The sequence below is a fragment of the Furipterus horrens genome, unplaced genomic scaffold, assembly GCF_987537825.1.
Source record: "Furipterus horrens unplaced genomic scaffold, mFurHor1.1.pri manual_scaffold_11, whole genome shotgun sequence".
Classification (NCBI taxonomy): Eukaryota; Metazoa; Chordata; class Mammalia; order Chiroptera; family Furipteridae; genus Furipterus; species Furipterus horrens.
Window position 1 is genome coordinate 46,235,578 of NW_028327181.1, and position 20,114 is coordinate 46,255,691.

At 47.5% G+C, this 20,114-nt stretch overlaps 1 protein-coding gene across 3 annotated transcripts in view; it reads right to left on the reverse strand.

Annotated features, from left to right (window-relative positions):
• The window catches only part of MPRIP (myosin phosphatase Rho interacting protein), a 163,365-nt gene extending 149,907 nt beyond the window's left edge, over positions 1 to 13,458 (reverse strand). For all 3 annotated transcript variants that reach the window (XM_090291045.1, XM_090291048.1, XM_090291046.1), the window contains exon 1: positions 13,223 to 13,458. In XM_090291045.1, coding sequence (XP_090147171.1) covers positions 13,223 to 13,345 — 123 coding nt within the window. In that variant the 5' untranslated portion in view covers positions 13,346 to 13,458. The remainder of the gene's footprint in view (positions 1 to 13,222) is intronic.
• Between the last annotated feature and the right edge of the window lie 6,656 nt (positions 13,459 to 20,114).

The window sequence follows — 20,114 nt, forward strand, 5'->3', positions numbered from 1 at the left end:
TACGGCTGGAGAAATAAAGTTTGAAAACCAGTAACGAAGTGGCTAACAGGCCAGAGTCGGCCTCTTCCCTCTGTCCGACCCCACCGGCCCTCTCACCAGCAGCTCCCCGCGCACCTCGCCCCTCTGCAGTGCACCAGAGTCTCCCAACGCTGTCTGGCCTTCGAGTCCCTTCCTCCTCAGCCCCGTTCTCAACAATATCAAGCCCCAACTTAGCTCCCTGTTGGCAGCTCAGCTGATCTTCACATTAAAGAAAAAGAGAAGGAGGAGATGAAGCTGAGCGGCTCAGCCACCCCTGCGCACAGCCACAGCGCACAGCCACAGCTGCCACCACCTCAAAGCCACGCACAGTGCTTGCGCCCCTGAGGGTGGCCCTGGGCCCCACGTCTCCATCTTGGACCCCCCCAGATGAGGAGCACTGAACTCTGGGCAGCCCCACCCAGGTTCCACCACTCCCTCCTGCACCTGCTCCACTGTCCTCCCACACAACAGCATGTAGTGCTGATGCCTGGCTTGAAGCGCTGATTCAAAACACAGCACTAACGCAGTTACCACCGGACCCAGCAACTGCACCTCAGGTCTGCACCCAGAATAACTGACAGTAGGTGTTCCCAGCACCACTACTGACACCAAAAGGTGGAAACACCCCAAATGTCCATTGGCAGATGAACAGAAAAACAAAATGTACCTTAAAGTAGACTATTAGTCAGCCATAAAATGCAATGAATGAGTACTGACTCATGCTACCACATGGATAAACTCTGAAAACATGCTGTGCAGGGAGCCAGACAAAGGGTCAGATATACTATGATTCCATTTTGATGAAATTTCCACAGTAAGTAAATCCATAGACAGTAAGCAGATTGGTGGCTGCTGTAAACTGGGAGTGGGGAACAGAGAGTAACCACTGAATTGCTGCTGGTATTTATTCTGGGGTGCTGAAATGTTTAAACTAGAGTGGTGGTGTTTGCACAACACTGTGAAGCGCTAAATACACTGAACTGTACTCCTTAAAATGGTTACTTTTATGTTGTATGAATTCCACCTACCCCCACCCCACAGAACTCACTAGGCCCCAGGCGCAGAGAGGGCAAAGACACACAGCTGCTGGCTTGCTCTTCGTACTCGCCTCACTCCCCAACTCGGCTGCCCGCTCACTCCTCTGCGCACACATGTGCCCTGCTTAAGGCTACTCCCCTCTGGACTGCAGCAGCTAAAGAAAAAGGTGGAAAGTGACATTTTAAAAAGCTTCTTCCCTGTTTGGTCCTGACAAGGAGCCCATGGCCATGGGATTTTGGGAACATGATGCCATTTGTGGTGAAGGGAGGAATGCTAGAGAATGCGTGGGGACAAATTTCTGGGGCAACAGCTTTGCATGAAGGGGTCACACCCCGTTCTTCAAAAAGCAGTGCTTCCATTAAAAACAGGTAGGAACAAAAGGGACAAGAAATCTAAGTAAGTTCAGCCCAAGCCTCATCCTCCAACCACACCCTTCCCAGCACACACACACACTTCTGGCAGGACAGCCCCTGCCCCTGCACACGAGGGGCCAAGGGCCACACACAGCCAGAGATCTAGCATCCAAAAAGGCCCCCTGATCTGACTCCAGTTAGCGTGGGAAACAGTGGAAGGTGGAGGCCCTGAGTCAGACCGTCTGGGTTTGCATCCTAGGTCTACCCCTTAACTATACTGCCCTTGGGCAAGTTACAATGATCTCTTTCCATTTCAGTTTTCTAATTTCTCTACTTCATAAGGCTGCTGTGAATATAAATGAGTTAATAATGGCCTGGCACACAGCAATTACAGTTTGCTATGAATGGCACCACCATTTCAATGAATATTCCCAAGCATGTCAGCTGCTCCTTTGACTTAAATATGGGAAAACCTCTGCACCGTAAAAGGCTTCATGGCCATGCTAGCTGGCCCAAATCAACGCTGGTGACCAAAGGGCCAGGACATATCTTGGCCAGATCTCCTGCCCACCTGCCCAGTGATTTGGGGCTGGACCTGGCTGCTCTCTATCCTCATGTAGCAAATTCACCCAGGCCCCACAGCACAAGGACTTTGATTCCTAGACAACTGCTCCCAGGGATACCAGTGGGATAAGCAGCTTCTCTTAATTCCCCCACTTTGCTTATGGTAACTCAAGACACTTCCAGTCAAAGTGACTTCTGAAATCGGGATCTGCCACTGCTATTCACAGGACCTGTGCACTTCCCTGGACTTGACAGGGGCTTGGGGTGGCTGCTGTGCTGGCCAGCAGCCACTGTACCCTGAAGCAGCACCTCCCACTAATGTGAACTCTTGGGCGGGTGGCACCTGTCCTCTTCATTTCCCGCCCACTAAAAATTCTTAAAACCAATTCAGTCTTCCACTGGGTTGGTCAAAAAGTCATTTAGTTTTTTCCATAAAATAAAGGATACGTTTTTCATTTTCACCCATAACTTTACTGATTTAGATATTTTGAGTACATTGGCAATCTCCCGGGTGGTATAACACTGACTGTTCTCAATTAACGTCTCGGCTTGATCTCTATCAACTTCAACTGGTCTACCCGACCGTGGAGCATCCTCCAGTGAGAAATCTCCAGCATTAAACTTCGCAAACCACTTCTGACACGTTCGATCAGTCGCAGCACCCTCTCCACACACTGCACAAATCTTTTTCTGTGTTTTGGTTGTGTTTTCACCTTTTTCGAAATAATAAAGCACAAAACACTGAAAATGTGGCATATTTTCTTCCATCTTCAATATTAAAATGGCTGCCCCAAAACTCACCAATTTTAATTTTTTTTAAAGATTATTTATTCATTTATTTATTTTCAGAGAGAGGGAAAGGGTGGGAAAAAAACATCAAAGTGTGACTGCCTCTCGCACACCCACAACTGGGGACCTGGCCCACAACCCAAACATGTGCCCTGACTGGGAATCGAACCGGTGACTCTTTGGTTCAAATGCCGGCACTCAATCCACTGAGCCACACTGATATGACAGGTGATATTTTTTGTTAATTCACACTGATATGACAGCTGTCACAATACAATCTAACAAAACTGTTTCAAATGAAGTGAAAGACAACTAAGCACTACCACAGCCATCATATGGATAAAACGAAACCAGCTTTTTGGCCAACCCAATACTTAAAAACATGGTGACAAATCAAACCCCAAAAAGCAAAATGACTATGGAACTTCCAATCCCTGGGGGCTAACATGAGGAACTTGCGAGGGTGATGCCAACCAACACAGTGGAAGAGGAGGGTTTTTGTTCTATGGGTGTGGGGTAGACAGAAAGAGAATGAAAGTCAGCCATCCACAGAGGCACAGAGGCAGGTCCTGCCCTGGGGCAGTGCTCGCAAAACGAGCCCCATTCACTGAGCACCCACTGTACACCCAAGTATTTACAAATTCTGCATTTGCTATTTCTTGCACCATCCACCATCCTCACGGGCACCCGGAATATGATTTTCAGAGGAGGAACACAGACACAAACTCTGAGTAGCTTGCTCAATCAGCATTAAAACGGAGCCAGGAGGTTAACCCAAATCTGTGTGCTGGTAGTCTCCCGGCCCCCAATTTCACTCCCTTACTTGAACACATTTAAATGAAAAGTGGAACTGTGTCACATTTCTAGGTCAGAGTGGGTCCCCAGACAGAAGATAACCCAACTGAGCCCAAGGCTCCCGGAACGCGGGTCACTCAGCAGCCTGAGTAGAAAGGCTCTAGGTGCGGCACCCAGAGACCTAAGAGATGCAGCCTCTTTCTGCGGTTCAAATGGGACTCTCAGCGGCCACTGCCCCCGGCCCCTTTAGCTACAGGCCGGGACTATCAGGAGGTAAGAGACCAGGTCTGAAGGTGCGCAAGGAGCCTTGCCGGTCTGCCTGTTAAAACCTGTACTTTAGGACCTACAGAGATCAAGGATACAACTATTTCCTGATTCTGAATTCCTGTTTCAGGGGGAAAAACAATACTTCCTGCTCGGGACTATGCCAAAGGTGTGGTCACTGCCACTGGCCAGCAGCCTGTCTGGGGAATACGGGATACCCCAAGGCTGAAGAGATTTCAGAACCTGCACAAGGAACTGCAAAACGCCCTGAACTGCCAGACTCCCCACAGGTACCCCCATTCACCCCAGCAACTAAGGAAGCCAAGTCAGAGTAAGGCCCTGTTTTTGATAGCAAAGGTTATCGGACAGGGAAGACAAACATGACTTTGGAAAAACCCTCCCTGGCCTTCCTGTGGCCGAGGCCGGTTGTGGAATCTCTCTGAGCCTCAGCAGCTCCATTGGCTAACTGGGGGTAATCCCTCACTTGCTTAATGGAGAGAGATCACCCAGCCTCTGCAGGTCCCTGCTCCCATGGCTGGAAATTAGAAGTCCATTAAATAGCTCTAATTTATTTTGCAATACCCCAGCCTTCTATAGAAACAGTACAAGTTTACAAGTCAAAGTGGCTTTCCCAAGGAAAGGGAGGACAGATTCCTGGCCACAGAGACACAGACAGGCATGAGGCCTCATGGACCCGAGTTCTATATCACAGTAAACAGCCAGGCAGCTCGGGGACCTTGAGCAGGCTACCCAACTTCTCTGGCGGACATCCTGCCACCAGCCCTACTCTCCTCCCCAGCTGCCAAGGGCAGAACGAGATCACGGTGTACAACACTCGATTCAGTGCAGTGGAGGCCTACGAGGATCCGACAGGCCCACACGCTCACTCTCACTGCCAGCTGCCCCAACGCCTTGGGCAGGCCACTGTCCCGCCAGCACAACACGCAAACGCCAAACTGAGCTGGAGAGAATGAAGGACCCAGAGGGTTACAAGCTCCAGGCAAAAACCAGGCTGTGGTTTCGTGTGAACTAGAATGACCCTGACTGAAAAAAAACAGTGAATCGCTGGAAGATCCCAGTTTCAGTCTACAGAGACAAAATGCCAGCGAATCAACACACTGGCTCTCTCACTCCCAAAGGAAGTGATAACACGATGGGAGAAGTGGGGCTGGGCATTCAGGGGGTCCATCCCAGGGCAGCTGTGAAACCACCTAGCGTGATTTCACAGAAACCTCAAATGCTAAAAATGGAAGAACCACAAAATCTAGAGAAGTGACAGGAAGCCACAGGGATGAGAAGAAGAGGTGGCCAACCAAGAAGCCAAGCTCCAGGCTCCTACCCCATGTAGCCCAGAACTGTGTCACTCTTTTTGTTTCAATACATGGCATTTCCACATGCAATTCCTTTGAGTAAAAGGCTCACAAACGTAATAAGAGTTTAAAAACCACTGACGTGGTTCAACTTTGTCATTTCACACAGGAAAGTGAGGCTTGGAGAGTGAGTTTCCAAGGATAAATGAAGAGCCTGCTTTCTCAGGTTGAATGCTTCCAAATTAGCATCCAGTGCTCTCCACACCTCTCCCTGCCCACCCACCCTCCCTCCCACACAGCATTAGCGTGTCACAGTAGAAGTTACTTCCCTGTGTCTCTTCCCTGGCTGCAACGCACTCTCCTCTCTTTCAAGGCTGAATGGCAGCTTGGGAACAATTTAAAGATAAACATTCCAAGTGAAATTTCCCTATTTCAGCTAATCAACATCAGAGTCCTAATAATCAGGAGACAGCCCAAAGGAAGGCTATCCCTACAGGAATGGTCCTCAGGATGCTTCCTGGAATATTAATTACCACAAAGGGGATGCAGCGACCTCCACTGACCTGGCCAACACCCTCCCTTCATTCCATTAGCACAGAACACCACTCCCTGTACACAGAATATGTGTAGGCACCCGCTTTATGAGTAGAAAACGAGGTGCAGAGAACGTAAGTGACCTTCCTGGGTCACTCTGCACAGTTTGTGCCAAGAATAGAACATAGGTCTTCCATTGTAGTCCTGTGTAGCAAGGGGAAAAGAATTTGGAGACAAAGGTCAAGTAGCAGGCTAGAGCACGGGGGGGGGGGGGGGGGGGGGGGGGGGGGGGGCAAAAGCAGCTAGGATACAGCTGCAAACACTCAGCAAAGACAAAGGGCTGTGTGAGAGGCAGTCACCACATCCAGCAACGAGCCTAGAGGGGCACACCAGCCAGCCCTCCAGGTTCTCTCTCTCCATAGGGCAGGACAGCTTGGGCCCAGAGCTTTCAACCACACTAAAAAGAGTCACCAAAGATGATCTAACATTCAAAGAAAGAAGCCTAAAAGTTGGCGAAAAGACACTGAAAGGGTGGGGGACACAAAAGGAAGTACTGAGAGAACCAGTGTCTGTACACCACCGCCACGGAGAAGAAAAACCTGCAAGCACAGCCTTCCCACCCTGGGACCTAAAGAGCCCAGCCGTGGCCAGGCGGCTGCAGCTACAGCTGCCTGGTCTTACACTGTAGGGTCCAGCCTCTCGTGGCTGTGGAGCCCTTGGAAAGCGGTTGGTCTGAACTGAAGGCTGCCATTAAGGGAAAATTGCACAAAACTTCTTTACGTGTTGAAATGATAATATTTTGGATATGTCAGGTTAAATAAAATAGAATTAACTTCACCTGTGTCTCTTTACTTTTTCAATATGGCAACTGGAAAAATTTTTAATTACATCTATGTGGCTAGTCTAACCCAGGGGTTGGCAAGCTAAGTTTGGGAAGCCAAATCTAGCCCACTGGCTTTTTAAGGCCCCAAATCAAAAATGGCTGTTACATTTCTAAATGGTTATACTGTATAAGTACCTATGTAAACTCCTTGATGTAGCCTGTTAGTCTACAAAGGCTGAAACAGAAGTCCCCAACCCTCCAGGCCACTGACCAGTGCGGGTCCCAAGGCCTGTTAGGAACCGGGCTGCACAGAGGGAGGTGAGTGAAGCTTCCCCTCCCACTTCTACCTAAGCATCTCCTGTCTCCCTACCCCTCACTGTCCAGTCTGCGGAAAAATTGTCTTGCATGAAACCAGTCCCTCCCGCCAAAAAGGTTGGGGACCACTGGTCTAAAATAGTATCTACTACGAGGCACTTAAAAAAGAAAAAGTCAATCCCTGATCTAGACTCCAGAAACAATTAGATATTCACTCCAAATGAATTGGAATTTGTGTGTGTGCTCATGTGGATGCCCTTGATTTTTGTACATTTTTTTATTGAGGGAAAATTCATGTAACATAAAATTAACCATTTTAAAGTGAACAATTCAGTGGCATTTAGTACATTCATAATGTTATGCAACCGGAACATCTATCTAGTTCTAGAACATTTCATCACTACTAAAATAGAATCTGATCCCATTAGCAGGCACTCCTCATTCCACCTTCCCCCAGAACCTTGACAACCACTAATATGCTTTCTGTTTCTATGGATTTACATATTCTGGATATCCCATATAAATTAAATCATACAATATGTAACCCTGTGTCTGATTATTCCACTTTACCTCATTTATTTTTGAGGTTCAATCATGTTGTAGCATGTCTCAGTACTTCATTCCTCTTTATAACTGAATAATATTCCACAATTTATGTATCCATTCATCCATCAGTGAACACTGGGTTGCTGCTATGTTTTGGCTACTGTGAATGGTGCTGTTATGAGCATGTGCATAAAAGCATTTGTTTTACAGTCTTGGAAAGAAGAACTTCGTAAGCATGAGATTAAAACTACAAACTACAAAGGGAAACATGGAAATTTAATAGCATTCATGCTTAAAACTACCATATGAAAAGAGAAATAACAATACATAAAAATTAAAAGACAAGTATCACATTAATATCTACAGTAGGAGTCAGCAAACTACAGCCCACAGGCCAAATCCTGCCAACTGCCTGACTTTGTAAATAGTTTTATTAGAAATAGCCATTTTTCATTAATGTACAGTCGTCCTTCTCTATATCGCGGTTCACTTATCGCGGTCTCACTGTATTGCGGGATTTTTTAAAATATTATATATAATTATTTATCGCAGATTTTTCCCTATATCGCGGATATTGCAGTATTGTATATGTATGTTGTTAAAATTACGTAGGTTTAAGAGTGCAGAATATGTTTAAGAACATAAGTAGTGTTTATAAAAGTGTGAAAAGGTTAATAAGGGAATGGGAAAGGTTAATAAGGGACTGGGAACGGTTTATAAGTGTGTGGAAAGGGTTTATAAAGCCTTAAAAATATAAATATATATATATATATATAAATACTAAAATAAATGTAAGGTTCCTACTTCACAGATTTTCACCTATTGCGGGGGGGCCCAGAACGTAATACCGACGATAAGTGAGGGAATACTGTATTGTCCATGGTGGCTTTGCACAGCAGCTTTTGTGCTATAATGGCAAAATTGCACAGTTGCCTCAAAGATTATACGACCTAAAAGGCTAGAATATTTACTATCTGGCCTTATACAGAAAAAGTTTGTGGACCTCTGACCTAGAGTATATACAGAAAGCTCCTACAAATCACCAGGGGCGAGGGGCAGGGAAACTAACTAGATTGAAGAAATGGGCAAACAATACAAACTGGCAATGCACAAAAGAAATAAAACATATTAAATAAATATTATAAAAAGAGGCTTAGTCTCACTAGTGATTAGGGAAAATACTAAAGAATTAAATCATTTGATAATATCCAATCCTGGCAATGGTATGACACAGCCATTTAGAAAGGCAGTTTGATGATATCTATAACAATTTGGAACATGAAGAAGAAATAAATAGTCAACAGGAACAGAATCAAGAAACAAGAATATAAAAAAACAAGGAGAGGCTTAGGAACCTCCGGGACAACTTTAAAAGTATCAACGTCCAAATCACAGGAGTGCCAGAAGGAGAAGAGGAAGAGCAAGAAATTGAAAACTTATTTAAAAATATAACGAAGGAAAACTTCGCAATTTGGCAAAGGAAGTAGCCATACAAGTCAAGGAAGCACAGGGAGTCCCAAACAAGCTAGACCCAAAGAGGACCACACCAAGGCACGTCATCATTAAAATGCCAAAGGTGAAAGATAAAGAGCCTTAAAAGCAGCAAGAGAAAAGCAGAGAGTTACCTACAAAGGGGTGCCTATAAGACTATTAGCTGATTTCTCAAAAGAAGCTTTGCAGGCAAGAAGGGACCGGCAAGAAGCATTCAGAGTGACGAAAAGCAAGGACCTACAACCACGATTACTCTAGCCAGCAAAGCTACCATTTAGAATGGAAGGGCAGATAAAGTGCTTTCCAGACAAGGTAAAGCTAAAGCAGTTCATCATCACCAAGCCCTTATTACATGAAATGTTAAAGGGACACATTTAATAAAAAGATGATCAAAACCATAAATGGTAAAATGACAACAAACTCATAACTATCAACAAATGAATCTAAAAACAAAAACAAAGCAAACAACTAGGACAGGAACACAACCATAGATATGGAGATCATATGAAGGACTGTCAGTGGGAGGGGGGAAAGGGAATCATGGGGGAATAGGTGCAGGTATCGAGAAGCATAACTGGTAGGTACGAAATAAACAAGGGGACGTTAAGAACAGTATAAGAAATGGAGAAGCCAAAGAAATTATATGCACGACCCATGGACATGAACTAAGGGAGGGGGGGATTGCTGGAGGGTAGGGAGGTACTGGGCAGAAGGGGGCAAAGGGAAAAAATTACGACAACTGTAATATCATAATCAATAAAATAGAAACAAATGTAATGCACTTGATGTCAACCCAGTCTTTTTTTTTTTTTTAAGTATTTGCCCCCAGAGAAATACTTGCTTTCACGTAGGCACAATGCACCCAGAAGCATTTAGAAAGCTGTTCACTGAAGCATTCACTGTTTATAAGCAGCAAAACCGAGAAGTAACCTTGCTGGCCACCAATAGAGCAAAACTGTAATACATACCTGGTGGTACACTCTACCAAATGATCTTGGTATATTTGTACTTAATAACATAAAAAGAGAAGTAAGACATGTTGCCATCCAGAAAAAAATAATGTTGCAAATACGTACCAACAGGTTAGGTTAAAAAAGGTTTTAAGTGTGCATTTAAATCCATATATGTGCAGAGAAATGCACAGGAGACCTGAAGGATAAATGCCACCCTGTGAACAGGGGCTGGGGCTGGAGGATGCCATGACAAGTAATAAAGGACTGTTGCTTATTCCTTATCCTGGATCACTCTGAATTCCAGTGGTGAGGAAAGAATCAGGAACTCCTCTGCTCCAAACCAGTCATCTCAGGGTCCCTGGTGGGATCCCCGAAGCCTGCCCTCCGAGCCACCTTTTGTAACATAATCCTCTTTGACACAACTCTCCTCGCCATGTGTTTATGGGGTGGCCACTACAGACCCTTAATATGAGTAGGGGAAAGAACAGTGGCTGAAGAATCCTAACTGTGTCCCTGTTACAGGCAAGGGTCTCTCTTCTCTGGGGTTCAGTCTTCTCATGGTTAAAAGTGGTTTAGCTGATCACAAATCTCTTCCAGGTCTGATGCTAGGATGCAGTCCCTGGAAGAGGTTTCTGTAGCACTCTGGGGGAAAAATAAACAAAACCCACGGCTGTGGAAATAAGCTCAGAGCAGAAGGCTCAGAGAAATGTCTGCCCCTGGGACAGGACATCCCAGGGCAAAAGGCCTTCTCACTGCCTCACTGATCTCAGTGCCCTCACCTCTTAGAGAGGGGGTGGCCTCAATTATCACTGCTCTATCTCCCTGGCTTGATGGCCTAAAATAAACTCAGGACCAAGAAGGCAGCAGGAAGCAGGGGCTTGCAGAAGACTGATGAGAACCAATTGGCTGAGCTTTTCTAAAGGATCCACGAGGATGAGAGGAAGAACTAGGGGGAGGGGTGGGAAGGGGAACAGATGCAGAGAGCAGCAAGCAGCGAAGGCTGTTGGCAACATCCCTGAGTCTCCCTCCTCTTTTCAAGAGCAGTTTTTTCCTGAAAGATCCCAGAAGGCAGAGGGCTGACTTAATCGCACCCACCACAAATAACCCCACTCATTATTTCAGAAACTACCATTGCAGTTGTGCCCTGGAACTCAGGTCTGTTTTAAAACCCACAATTCAACGGTCGATACAGTGAAAGCTAACATACTTTAAATTTGTGATCCCACTCATTTGAATCAAATTAATAATTAACAGACTTTTCAAAAATTTTTAACAGGTTCAATTCAAATATGCAGATTCCATTCTAGTTTATCTAAACTTAAGGATCAAAAAATAAGACCCAATCTACCAATTTTGGTAGTTGCCTGAAATAACCAGGAAACCCTCAGAATAACCCTTGCTGCCCTGGTGGGTAGCTCGGTTGGTTACAGCGTCATCCTGATACACCAAGATGCAGGTTTGATCCATGGTCAGGGCGCATACAGAATCAACCAATGAATGAAATGCATCAATAAGTGGATCAACCCTCCCTCTAAAAATATACATATGAACAATGCTTGCCACACTCAGGAATGAATTTCCTAAATCCAAGTTTACTATTCTGTAGGTGATTCTTTTTTTACTGTACAAAAAGTCTGATAAGTTATCAGCCCTTGCTTTTCACAACAGCCTGGTGAGTGACGTAAGTCAGGGATCTCTAGTCCCAATGTACAGAAAAAGAAATGAACAATACAGAGGCAAAGGGACTGTTCAAGGTCACGCAGCTGCGAGTGACAGCCAAGACTAGAAGCAAGGTGTCCTGACTGCAGGCCCAGGACCCTCATCACCACACCACTGCTTCTCAGAAAAAGGTATCCAGCCAAGAAGAGGGAATCTCCCTTGCAAACCCTACCCGCAGCCCCGAACACCTAACCAGGAAGCAGCTCTGCCTTCCCGAGAGGACCTGGCCCTTTGGTCCTAACAACCCTGTGACTTTGCAGCGGTCAGTGTCTGCTGACGCAGTTCTGTTTTGGGTTTTTTGGTTTCCAATTTTTTTGGTTTTAGATGAAAGGAGTCTTTTCCTGGCCAGTGGGAACCTGACCTCAGAGGGAGGCACGAAGTCCCAGGCCGTGAGCCCTCCACCCAACCCTCCACTCTCCTCAGCCCCGTGAACGCGCGCGGCCCTGTGGGCACTCAAGGAGCACTCGAGACAGCCAGGCGGGTGCACCTGAAAGCAGCGGCTTCCTTCGAAGGGGTTCTTCTGGAACAGCAGCGGCTAAACCAGCCCCCACACTCCCCGGAATGTGAAAGGAGCTCCCTGGGCTGATTCAGGGGTGTGGCAGAAAAATCTCTGAAGAGGATGCAGGCAGGGCAGAGGGCAAGGACACACCCCACGGGGACACAGACGGGGCTGCATCAGGAAACCCAAGAAATCAGCATGTGCCAAAGCCCTCCCAGGGTCCAGAGACTCCAGGACACTGGCTCCCGAAGGCCAGTGGGGTCGACAGCCCCACTTCTTGGGGAGCTGCCACCAACACAAACGCCCCATGTCCCACGTCGCCCCAGGGCTCTGTATTCCTCAAGGCTGCGACTCTGATGCACGTTTGGGAGCTACTGGCCTCCCCTAAAGCCCTCGCCTGGCGGATAGAGCAGGAAGGGAACGACTCTCCCCAGGACCCACAGGCTCCTCAGTCCTCGAAAGTGACTGGAGAGCTGGGCCCCAAGCGCAGAAGAGGAGCCCCAGGTGAAGTTCAAGAGCAAGGCCCTCCCCCCAGACCTCAGGACCCCTCAGCTCTGCAATCCCCGACAGGGGCGATGACGCGGAGCAAGGGCAGGCTGGGTCTGACACGAGGGACACCCCGGGCCCGCTGGGGGACAAGTCTAAGTGCGGCCCTAAGTCAGACTCGGGGGGTGGGGGGGCCGTGAGGCAGCAAGACCTCCTAAAGCGCCTTGTTCCTACTAAGAAAAACCAGGCGTTGCTGAGTCACCCAAAAAGCACGAATCACACGGCAGGGCTACGGGAACGGGAAAGGATGTTATTTCTCGGCACACTCGAGCATCTTCCCTTTGTCCCGAGTCTATCAATACACTTCTCGCCCTCCCCCCGCCCCCTCCCCCAAGGACTCACGCACATTTTTTCTGCTCCTTTTCCATTTCCTTCAGATGCACCCCCACCTCCGCCCGCCTCGGGCACAGGGCAACGTCCGCTCGCTTGTCCACAGCAGGACTATGGTCTCACGGGCATCGGGACCAGGGAGGGGGAGGGGTAGCCGGCACCCCGGGCGAGGCGCTCTGCCCGCCTCAGCCGGACCCTCCAGCCCCTCAGCGGGGTGGCCCGCGCCCGGGAACTTCCAGCCCGAAAAGGACTCCCGGGACGGCGGCTGCACTGCGCGGGGCCTGGCTCTCCGTCTCTGGGGCAGCCCTGGGACACCCACCCCCCCGCCCGCTCACCTGCGTCAGGTCCTCGTCGTTGAGCAGATGCGACTCGCGCGGCTTGAAGCAGTTCTGACACTTGCTCTTGTTGAAGATGTTGGCCTGGAATTTCCTGCACGGGTTCTCCTTGGCCGCCGACATGGTCGGCGCGGCGGCGAGGCCCGACGGCCTGGTCCGGCGCGCTGCGCGGCGGACGGCGGCCGGAGGGGCAGCGGCACCATACACGGAGGGCTGGGAGACTGAGGCCGGGCTCGGGAGACGGAGGCCAGGCTCAGCGCAGGCTCCGCGGCATGCCCCGGCCGGCCGCCGCCTCAGAGCCGGGCCGCGAACGTAGGCCGGAGCGCGCCCCCGGCGGTCAGGGTGGCTTCGCAAGCGCTGGGATTCGGCCCGGGCCTTTCCTCTCACGACGGTGCTCCGATGCACCGCGCGCCCGGGCACCTCCGCGCCGGGCCCCGCGCCCTCACAGAGCGCGCGGTCCCTGTCGCCCGCCCGTACAGCCACCGCCCGGCTGTCGCGGGCCCATGGACGCGGCCTCCTGGGCCCGCTGCCTCCCTGCGCTCGGCCCGCCTCCCAGGTACCGGCCCGCTGCGGGTCCCTGCACTCGGCCCGCCACCAGTGCCCCGGGCGCCCCGCGGCCGCAGCAAATGGTACGGGAGCCTCACGCACTCCCGGGGCGGGGTAGGCGGGTGGGCGGGCGCGGGGGAGGAGGAAGCCAGAGGGGCAGCGCGCGGGGCGTGGCCGCGGCCCCCCCCCCCCCCAAGACGCGATCGGCGGCCCTGTTGGCCAATGGCAGCGCCGATCTTCAGCTAACAAAGAAACCCCTCGGCCAATGGAAGCCAGGGGCGGGGACAAAGGGCAGCAGGGAGTAAGGTAAGTTGTGTAAGAAGGAAGGTGGGGCGCGGGGATGGGACGTTCAGGTTTGGTGGACTGGTGTCGCGGGCAGCAGAGTACTGACAGCTGCGGGGGCGGGGGCCCACCGAGGGAAGGGGTGGAACCGACCTCCCGGCGGGCTGTCTGCAGACCTCTCACTTCCAGCGTAGCCTTTCCATCCCCATCTGGATACACAAGCCTAGCGTTGCTTTAACACCTACTATGTGCCAGCCCTCCCCACCTCCATCGTATGACTCATACTCAATTCCAAGTGCTTGATGTGCATTAAAGTTTCACGGCCTCTCTCTTATCATCCCTATTTTACATACGAGGAAACTGCGGGGCAGAGAATTTAAGAAATAGGTGGTAGGGTTTCAGGGGATGAATAAAAGAAGATGTCAGCCTCCTAGAGCTGTGAGTTCTATTGTGGGAGATGATTGAGGGCTGACTCTGCGCCAGACACTGAAGTATGAACTCTCATCCCGGTTGTGTGATTGAGGGAATGAAGACTCAGACGCCCGAATTAACTTGTGCAGTCTCCGGAACCACCTGGGGAAGAATGTAAAGGAGGCACAGGCAGAAGAGTCAGGAGCCCAAAGAGGGGGAAATGAGCTCTTTGATAATATAGGGGCTCTTCAGGAAGGTAGGGAAATTAATGCAGATGGTGAGAGACTGAGGAGAAAGGAGTAGATAGGCTGAAGCTAAAAGGATTCACGACCGCCAGGTCACCCAGGGCCTTGGATTCCAACCTAAGGCATATAAATGTCATCGCGCTGACAGTCACAAGTCAACCATGGGAATCTAAACAGGGGGAGTGAGCTAACTGAGCCCTTACAGAGGAGGTGACATTGAAGCATGTGTTAATGGCAGCGACAGCAGCTGTTGCTTGGGGAATGGGAAGGTTCTAGGAGAGGTAGCAAGCACTTCCAGAGCTGGTACTTTTCCACTGATCATCTGGTGACTATCTCAGGAGACAGATTCCAATTTAGTAAGATGCTTTCCTCCAAAGGGAACTAAGGGAAGCTAGATCAAAGTCTTGAGCAGGCTGAGGGAGAAAGCTCTGCCCCTCACTAACTCTGTGGCCTTGGGTAAATCCCTTCTCCTGCCTACCGCCTCAGTTACCTCGCCTACACAATTGGCATGATTGTATGGTTGTTTTGAGCATTACCTGATATAATGCTTGAAAATTTGTGAATCTAGAAAAAGGGTATTGATTGTACTATTAATGTGACTTTCTATTGGTTTAAATTTTTGCAGTGTGTGTGTGTGTGTGTCAGGGAAGACAGACAATTCTTGCCTGTATAGAATACTCAGAAACTGATACCAATGGTGGCCTCTAGGGAGGGGAGCTGGGTGGTTGAGAGGTGACCTACTTTTAATTCTCACTGTAAGCCCTTTTGTTCCCTTTGGATTTGGTGTTGTATGAATGTACGACTTGTTTTAAAACGATTTTTAGAAGTTGTATCCATGCCTCAAGGTCAACTCAATGGCCACTTCCCTTAAGAAAATGCTTGGCATATTCTGCTCAAGTCAGTGGACACATCCAGCACCTGCCCTGCACAGCACGGGTCCACAGCTGGGGGTATACAGAAGCAATTGATTCAAGCCTGGAAGGAGCTCAACTTGAGCAAGTGGAGAATCAGCAGGCAGACAAATTCCATCCAGGGTGTTGCGGCTATCCAGACAAGGGCACCCAGGTGCACGTTTGGCTTCAGGGACAGCTCCTTGGAGGAGGCAGTGCCTGGGCTGAGTAAGATCCAGCCAGGAGGAGGGAGAGGGAAGGCATTCCAGAGAGGAGCTCAGGGTAGAGGCTCAGGGCCTGGAAAGCAGTGGGTGTGTCCATGAATACAAGCACCTTGATATTACTGGGTAGTGCAGAGAGATGAGAGTAACAAGCAATGAGAATGATTGGGAGGATTAAATAGATGAGGCATGTGGAGGTTTAGCAGATTAGAGCTCAGCTTCTTCAGGGAGATGGGTGTTATTATTGTATAATTATTATTTTATCACCATTTTACAGAAAACACGTATGAGGCTCAGGGTATTTAAAGAACTTAACTGTGGTCAGAATATAGACCTTTTAAGTGAGGATTCAAACCCTCACAGGCTGACACCAGAGTTGCCTGGGCAATGGAGGACCATTAACTCATTTTTTTTTTTAAGATAAAAATAATAAGTGCTGTTGTTCTGGAGAATGAATCAGAGGCAGAAGACTGGAAACACTATCAATCAGGAAACTACTACAATAGCCCAGAGAGTAGAGAAGGTAGGGACATGAACTAAGTAAAGGGTCAGTGGGAGAAGAGAATGAATGTGGGAAATATTTAGGAGGTGGAATAGCTACATTTAACCTTTTACTGTACTATCTCCAAAACTTGACTATACTATGAACACCATGAGGGCAGGACTGGATCCAGTTTTCTGCTGCAGTTCTAGTACCGAACTCAGTACCTGGCACAGGGTAGACTCTCAAAAAGTACACAACAAGTAAATAAATGAAAACTTACTGTTCTGTCTTTTATTCTCATATCTCCCATCCCAGATTATAAAATCCATGGAAAAGGGTCTATGTTTTATAGTCTTGGGTTCCATTTCCAGGGGCCTAGAACAACACTATGCACAAGGGCAAATAGCGTGAACATATTCATGGGCTGTACACTTAAGGTGTGTTCACACTATTGTATACATCTCAATGTATGAGTATAATGTACATCTCAAAAAAATAATAAACAAAGAAACAAACATGCAAAGGCCTCTCAAGTGGGCCCCAAATGCAGGTAAATTCTGCTCTGTGCACCTGACAGCTGCACGGGAAAGTGTCCCTGCATCCTGTGAGGGAGCAGAATTACATACAGGAGTACCCACTCTCATAGAAAGCTATAGAACCCCCCCACACATACATAGGCACACACCCACAAAGGTAGCCACTATTTGATCTCCATCACCACATATTAGTCTGGTCTATTCTTGAACTTTCTATCAGTAGACTCTTCACTCTCTGTGTCTGGCTTTTCTCATTCAGCAGTAGGTCTGTGAGATTCATCTGTGTTGTGTGTGCTGGTACTTCATGCTGCCACGTAGTCCACTGTGTGGAAGTACCATACTACAATTCATCTATCCATGCTTCCGTAGTTGGCCGTTTGGGATGTTCCCAGTTTGGGCCATTATGAATAAAGATCTCAGACCATCCTTGTACATGTCTTTTGGTGGACGTAAGTATTTATTTCCACTGGGAACACCCAAGAGGGGGATTGTGGGGTTGTTTGGTGTCAACCAAAGATCATAGTTGTCAACTCAATAACAACAGGAGTCCCCAGTTTGGGATTCAGTGAAGGGGGAGAGATTTTATTGCCTGAAAACATCTCAAATGTAATGTAGTTTGGCTATGTAATAGCACAACTGTGATACAGCCCAATAATGGAACAGCATGGCTATTCCTGGCAAGGGTGAGAGCCTGGAAGATAGTCTTCAACAGGAATTGAGACTTTGCTCTCTGAGCCAGAGGCGAGTTTACTTATGGAGACAGAAATCTCCAGCCCTGGGCCTTGATTGATCCATTCTCATTCAAATAAGGACTCCAAATCCTCACAGTTTGATCCAGAAAGCACTGCCCTGATTGGTCAGAATGGAGCCACTCTAATTGGTTGGTGAAGAGGCTAATGAGACTTTTATAGTAGCACAGCTCCCATTAGACAGGGAAAGACTCAGTCCTATTGGTTGAAATAAGATTCCAGAAATTCCTTTATAAGGGCTGGCTCAGAGGGCAGGAACACAGTGCATGCAGGCAGGCAGTTCAGTGCAGGCTTCTCCTGGAAGTGTGATTTGCAAGTGTCTTTAGCAATGGCTGCTAGGCTCTGTTTTTAAATTTGAACCCAATCAGCCACCAGAAGCCCTTCTTAACAGGTACATTGATTCTCAGGGTCAACATAAATGTATATTTACCTTAATAGGAAACTGCTAAACAGTTCTCCCAACCTGAGAGCAGGACCTCCTCTTACCTTTTATCTTTTAATAACTGATAATAAAATTCACCAGGCAGGAGTGTGGGGTGGGGGACACACATGTAAACTCTATAGATTACCAGTGCCCTCTCATGGAAATTCTGAATCAGTATATCTTTTGGAGCTCAGGAATCTAGTTTTTTTAAGTATATTTTATTGATTATGCTATTACAGTTGTCCCAATTATTTTTCCTTTTCCTCCCCACTTCCCAGTACCCTCTTCCCTCCAGCAATCCCACCCCCTTAGTTCCTGTCCATGGGTTGTGCAATATAAGCTCTTTGGCTTCTCCATTTCCCTTACTATTCTTAACATCCCCCTATTTTGTACCTACCAGTTATACTTCTTGATCCCTGCATCTTGTCACCTATTTGCCTATGCCCCCTCCCTGCTGACAACCATCTATATGATCTCCATATCTACAGTTCTGTTCCTGTTCTAGTTGTTTGCTTTGTTTTGTTTTTTATTTTTTCAGATTCAGTTCTTAAATTTTGTGAGTTTTTTGACATTTTACTGTTTACAGTTTTGATCTTCTTTTCTTAAATAAGCCCCTTTAATGTTTCATGTAATAATGCCTTGGTGATAATGAACTCCTTTAGCTTTACCTTGTCTGGGAAGCACTTTATCTGCCCTTCCATTCTAAATGATAGCTTTGCTGGATAGAGTAATTGTGGTTGTAGGTCCTTGCTTTTCAACACTTTGAATGCTTCTTGCCAGTCTCTTCTTACCTGCAAAGTTGCTTTTGAGAAATCTCCTTTGTAGGTAACTATCTTCTTTTCTCTTGCTGCTTTTAAGATTCTCTCTTTATCTTTTTTAACCTTTGACATTTTAATTATGATGTGTCTTGGTGTGGTCCTCTTTGGGTCCAACTTGTTTGGGACTCTGTGCTTCCTGGACTTGTATGTCTATTTCCTTCGCTGAATTAGGGAAGTTTTCTTTCATTATTTTTTTAAATAAGTTTTCAATTTCTTGCTGAAGAGGAAGCTCTTCTCCTCTAGCACCTATGATTCAGATGTTGGCACTTTTGGAGATGTCCCAGAGTCTTCTTATTCTCTTCTTGTTTTTTGAATTCTTATCTATTCATTCTGTACTAGTTGACTGTTTATTTCTTCCTTGTGTTTCAGTCATTGATTTGAACCACAGATTCCTTCCCTTTGCTATTGGTTCCCTATGGATTTTTCTTTGTTTCTCTGAGTGTAGCCTTCATTTCTTCGCTTATGCATTTGCTGTACTCGATGAGTTCTCTGAGCACTCTGATTACCAGTGTTTTGAACTCTTCATTTGATTGGTTGGCTGTCTCTGTTTTGCTTAGTTCTTTTTCTGGAGTTTTGATCTGTTCTTTCATTTGGGCTGTATTTCTTTGCCTCCTCAATTTGGCAGCCTCCCTGTGTTTGTTCCTGTGTATTAAGTAGAGCTACTTGGCATCCTATTATGTTGTAAGGGGCAGAGCTTAGGTATTTGTCAGTGCTGGGTGACCCGTTTCATCACTTTGTGGGGTCATCTGGATAAATATTTCTTTCTTAAATTTTTGATTGTTGGCTGCAACATGGCAATTGCAACACACGGGCCCAATGAGGCACTGGTGATTTCAGGCTCCCAGCCAAGATGGAGGCATAGGTAGACACACTTCGCCTCCTCGCACAACCATAAAAAGGATCACAACTAATCTCAAAACAAAACAATCGGAACTTCCAGGATTTTTTTTTTTTTTAATAAGTGTGCCAGGCAGGATTTCTTATCTTTAGGTAAGTTTTAGAAACAGTGATTGGAGCCAAGGCCTTCAAATCCTGGGGGGTTTAAAAAATATCTACTCAAAGCCCCCATTCCCAGACGTTCTGATTTAATTGACATCTGGAAAAAGCTTCTTGGTTGGGAGATTCTGATGTCCAGTGATTAAGAGACAGTAGAGAGGAAAAGGCTTTGAGGTCACACAGACTCAGGATAATCCCAATGGTGGTCACGTCTCAGGTAGCTGTTGCTGCATAAAACCACCCCATCCCTACTGAGAGCAGTGGCTTAACCACTGTTTTTTTGCCTCTCA